The 5,598-nt window shown below is 41.3% G+C and overlaps 1 protein-coding gene across 1 annotated transcript; it reads right to left on the bottom strand.

Moving 5' to 3' along the window:
- Window positions 1-299: 299 nt before the first annotated feature.
- Window positions 300-5,019, bottom strand: LOC115204214 (uncharacterized). Its single transcript, XM_029769606.1, has 4 exons — window positions 4,943-5,019; window positions 1,588-1,699; window positions 1,262-1,449; window positions 300-1,032 (listed from the first exon to the last, which is right to left on the bottom strand). Exons 2-4 carry the CDS (start codon window positions 1,682-1,684, stop codon window positions 487-489), a joined length of 831 nt encoding a protein of 276 aa, XP_029625466.1. The 5' UTR covers window positions 1,685-1,699; window positions 4,943-5,019; the 3' UTR covers window positions 300-486.
- Window positions 5,020-5,598: the final 579 nt, after the last annotated feature.

The raw sequence follows: 5,598 nt of genomic DNA on the forward strand, positions 1-5,598 counted from the left end.
TTTCCCTTGAAGCTACGACAGCAGTCCCTGCCCACCTGAAATCCAACCTCTTCAAAGAGTATCTTGAATAATCCCCCTCTTAACCAAGACCCCCCCCCACACACACACACAATTTAGTTTTTACTTTAATGAACCAACACTTGCACTTGAGGTTTTGCAAAGTGCTTAACAATTCCTGCCTCTAAATGTTTATTTAAACATGTTTCTCATTGACAACTTTTTCATGTAAATTGATTCTCCTGTAGGCAGTCTTTTCTATTAGACCAAGATGTTTGATTATAAAATAAGTAACAATCCAATAGAAGAGAAACACAATATAAATGACTTTATTACATGTCAAGACAATGAGCAGTGGACATTACCATCAATTAAACCTCAGACTATAAATCATATAAAAACAGATTTTCATCAATCTAATTAATTCATTGACTGCGAACATTACAGCAAGGTCAGCTATCAGAAAGTGATTAAATGAAGTAGCAGAGCTCAGCATTTGGATGGTTGGGTGGAGACAGTGGTGTTCACCATATGGTTATACATGTCAGGGGGCATCATAACAGCAGGGTTATAGGGAAGTGGATCAGAAGTTGTCATTTGTGAATGGCCTGCAATGGCATGTTGGTCTGATGCCATCTTAATTTGACCCCCTCCGGCCATGTTAGGGGGCCCTCCCATCATACCAAGGGGCATCTCAGCCATGCTGGAGGACTGTGGGCTGGTCATGACGTAGCTCTGTTGGTTGGGGGACTGTGGGCTGGTCATGACGTAGCTCTGTTGGTTGGGGGACTGTGGGCTGGTCATGACGTAGCCCTGTTGGTTGGAGGACTGTGGGCCAGTTATGACGTAGCTCTGTTGGTTGGTCATGTAAGATACATTTGAAGTGGTCATGGTAGGAGGCTGCACTTGGATGGACACAGGCTGGATGGTTGTGAAAGTGCAGCCCTTCTTGTGCTCTTTGATCTCCCTAGCCATCTGACACCACGAGCAACAGGCACAGAAGCAGGACACCAAGATGTCCTCAAAGAGGCTTCCCTGTGGACCCACACAGACACACTTGTTTAACGCTATCACACACACACACACACACACACACACACACACACACACACACACACACACACACACACACACACACACACACACACACACACACACACACACACACACACACACACACACACACATAATAACCTTATCACAACATATGTATCTGCAACATCAACATTGATGTAATGTCTATATGTAATGGGAAACATTACACCTGAATGCCATATTTGTGGCGTACAGCAACCCGCATGGACAGACTTGCGGGTGGCACAATGACAGGCACCCCAATAGCAGCCATGAAAGCAGGGCCTATGATGTCCATTAAGGGCAGATAGGTACTCTCTCCAAACTCTCCTGTGGTGGAGCTGGCATAGCAAGGACAGCACCAGAATTCATTGCAACCTGCACACACACAAACAGACACACCTCGTCAACAGAGAGAGCAACAACAAGACAACTCTTATAAGTGGTGTCGATATTTTAAGACAGAATATCTTGAGCTTAGCAGCAGATGGGATATGATGTCCCATGGATACTCACAGATACTCATGTCCTGAAAGGAGTCAAAGAGGCCTGTCTTCCAGCCTTTCATAGAAGGTGCTGCCACCTGCTGATGGACTGTCATGTTAGCTGCCATGGTGATCAAACCTGCCTGCAGACACAACGAAAAGGAAGACGTAGCACTCACAATTTGTTTGTGGGCAAAAATTCCTCAGCAGTATGATACTAAGATCTAGCTGAACAACATGCCTGGAATCAAGTTGATGACTATAGTTGTTGGTTACACAATAAAAACATTCAAGGTGGCCGCACAAAAAAATATTTGGAAACTAGTTCCACAACTTTTTTGACTTCACCAACTTTTTGGGCAAAGTGTTGCATGCAATTCACATTTTGAGTTGAGACAAGTTGGGAAATATTGAGTGATATTGACTGATGGCTGTAAATTAGGGTTGTCTTTTTAGTTTCAGGCATGGTCCAATTTCTGGACCAGAAAGTGGGTTCTTTCAAATCTATCTTGACTAACCAATCTCACTAATAATGAAAACAAATCCACATGTTTTGCAGTATCTGGTTAAACACATCATATTATAACCTCTTAAATATATATTTGTATTGTAAAAAAGTCCTTGACAAGTGTTTTCTGAATGGCACACTGGGAAATATGTTAATGAACAAACATCTATCTTCAGCCAACACAGTATTTTAAGTTGCGGGTCTCAGGAAACTGAACTTGTTGTGTGATCAACTCAAATATTTGTTTTGCAAAGGCAAACTTTACTATTTAATAAGTTCACACAAATCAAAACGGCTGTGGAACTAGTTACGCAGATTGGTCTCATAGACTAGACATAACATAGTTAATGTAAATCAGGGACACTCATTAGTATGATGTGTTACATTTGGTATGGTTACACAAGATTGAAGGTGACTTAAGGTAACAATTAAAAGAGGGTGTTTGGTTGATCATATAATGAGAACGTCTGGCAACCCAAAGGTTGTGTGTTTGAATCTCGTCATGGACAACTTTAGCATTTTAGCGAATTAGCAACTTTTCAGCTACTTACTACTTTTTAGCAACTTAGCAACTACTTAAACCTTTAAGCTAACCCTTCCCCTAACACTAACCCTTAGAGTTAGCTAACGTCAGTGTTAGCCACCTAGCCACCTTGCTAATGTTAGCCACAACAAATTGGAATTCGTAACATATCATACGTTTTGCAAGTTCATAGCATATTGTACTTTAGCAAATTCATAACATATTATACTAATTTAAATTCGTAACATATTACACGAATTGTAATTCATAAGATATCAAACGAAAAGAGTGATGGACATCCACAAATTAATACACACAGTGCATTCGGAAAGTATTAAGACCCCTTGACCTTTTCCACATTTTGTTACATTACAGCCTTATTCTAAAATGGATTAAATAAAAACACAAATCCTCAACATACACACAATACCCCATAAAGACAAATAAAAAAATATATATTAAAAAATACATCTTATTTACATAAGTATACACACCTTTTGCTATGAGACTTGAAATTGAGCTCAGATGCATCCTGTTTCCAAAGATCATCATTTAAATGTTTCTACAATTTCATTGGAGTCCACCTGTGTTAAATTGAATTGATAGGACATGATTTGGAAAAGCACACACCTGTCTATATAAGGTCCCACACTTGACAGTGCATGTCAGATCAAAAACCAAGCCATGAGGTTGAAGGAATTGTCCGTAGACAGATCATGTCGAGGCACTGATCTGGAGATAGATATGGAAACATTTCTGCAGCATTGAAGGTCCCCAGGAACACAGTGGCCTCCATCATTCTTAAATGTTAGAAGTTTGGAACCACCAAGACTCTGCTTAGAGCTGGCTGCCCTGCCAAACTGAGCAATCGGGGGAGAAGGGCCTTGGTCAAGTAGGTGACCAGAACCCGATGGTCACTGTGACAGAGCTCTAGAGTTCCTCTGTGGATATGGGAGAACCTTCCAGAAGAACAACCATCTCTGCAGCATTCCACCAATCAGGCCTTTATGGTAGAGTGGCCAGACGGAAGCCACTCCTCAGTAAAAGGCACATGACAGCCCGCTTGGAGTTTTCCAAAAGGCACCTAAAGGACTCTCAGACCATGAGAAACAAGATTCTCTGGTTTGATGAAACCAAGATTGAACTCTTTGGCCTGAATGCCAAGCTTCATGTCTGGAGGAAACGTGGCACCATCCCTACGGTGAAGCATGGTGGTGGCAGCATCATGTTGTGGGGATGTTTTTCAGCGGCAGGGACTAGTCAGGATCGAGGGAAAGATGAACAGAGCAAAGTACAGAAAGATCCTTGAGAAAAACCTGCTCCAGAGCGCTCAGGACCTCAGACTGGGCTGAAGGTTCACCTTCCAACAGGACAACGACCTGAAGCACACAGCCAAAACAACGCAGGAGTGGCTTCAGGACAGGTCTCTGAATGTCATTGAGTGGCCCAGCCAGAGAACGGACTTGAACCCGATCGAACGCTCCCCTTCCAACCTGACAGAGCTTGAGGATCTGCAGGGAAGAATGTGAGAAACTACCCAAATACAGGTGCGCCAACCGTGTAACGTCATACCCAAGAAGACTCGAGCATATCATTGCTGCCAAAGGTGCTTCAACAAAGTAATGAGTAAAGCATCTGAATACTTATTTAAATGCCTTTTTTTTATTATTGCAACCTGTTTTTGCGTAGTCATTATGGGGTATTGTGTGTAGATTGATGAGGGGAAAAATACCATTTAATCAATTTTAGAATGAGGCTGTAATGTAGCAAAATGTGGAAAAAGTAAAGGGGTCTGACTACTTTCTGAATGCACTGTACCATAAGAAACGTAATATATCATACAAAATGGAGTGTCTCAGGTTTACATACAGAATAATACAAAATGCTCTGAGACCACGTTGAGTTACTAAATCTTTTTGAGTTCGGCCCCCTCTTATATATTTTTATTTTTACAGAGTACAGACCTAGGCCTAGATTCAATCAGTTCCAGCAATAACCAACAACTGAATAGCAGTTTTAAAGTTTTTTGTTGTTGTCGGAGGTGTAACTGTCAAATAGGTGAGCGGCCGCTTCTGTAGTCATTGTTATTTTGGGTTAGGGCAGAACTGATGGAATCTAGCCCTTAAACTCCTCAAAATGCTGCCAGGAAAGTACAGCATGACACAATAGTGGCCTACTGTTCGTTACTCATTCACATTCCGCCTGTAACCCTGTAAAGATATGACCATCTGTTCTGTATAATAACTACACTCTTTATTCACACTATTATCCACTATTATCAACATCTATCATCTATTATTAATAGATTTTTATTATTAAAAAACATTAGGCATGGATCTATATAGCATATCTTACCTGTTCACCCTTCTTGAATGCTGTGAGAGAATGACCTGGACTTAATCATGAAACACAATAAACATGTCTGGAATGTCTGCGGGTATCAAGGCTACCTGATAGAAAACGCACACAAAACCTGCAAAACCTGAATGCACTTTGGTTGAGGGATTTTTTACAGGAAAGAGAAAGTGTTACAAGTGGCTTTACGTTGGTGATTTGAGCATAATGTATGAAAGAGCATTTTTCAAGTAATTATGAATTTATCTTTTGGATCAGGTTGCATTGGGATAAACTCAAATGTAGTTTGATTGAGAGGGCATTGTGGTGGTGGAGATTGACAGCAAACTTAGCCAATTGCAGATTTCTACTGTACGCCCTGACTCTAGCAGCATTCACACTATGTCCATGTGCCATTCATCTGAGGGGCCAGGGCTGCTACAGTTGTTTCATAGGGATTTCAGCTGTAGTAAGCCACCTGTAGGTTATCAGCTATCCTAAATGTCTGGATGACAGATTCAAAATCATCACTGTAGCAGTACATTTGGAAAAACTTTATTGAATGTTCTGTCATAATGCCTACATAATCTTACATCTAGATGTTCCGCTAGCGGAACGTCTGCTCCAATATCCAATGATGGGCGGGGCGCGAAATACAAACTCCTCTAAAATCCGAA

This window comes from Salmo trutta, chromosome 12 (genome assembly GCF_901001165.1).
Source record: "Salmo trutta chromosome 12, fSalTru1.1, whole genome shotgun sequence".
Taxonomy (NCBI): Eukaryota; Metazoa; Chordata; class Actinopteri; order Salmoniformes; family Salmonidae; genus Salmo; species Salmo trutta.

Bases quoted from the DNA above. Each gene is read 5' to 3' on its own strand.
- LOC115204214 (XM_029769606.1), bottom strand. From the start codon at position 1,684: ATGGCAGCTAACATGACAGTCCATCAGCAGGTGGCAGCACCTTCTATG. The intron at 1,450-1,587 runs GTGAGTATCCAT...GTGTGTGTGCAG, and splicing joins CTTTCAGGACATGAGTATCT to GTTGCAATGAATTCTGGTGC. The intron at 1,033-1,261 runs GTGTAATGTTTC...GTGGGTCCACAG, and splicing joins GCCACAAATATGGCATTCAG to GGAAGCCTCTTTGAGGACAT.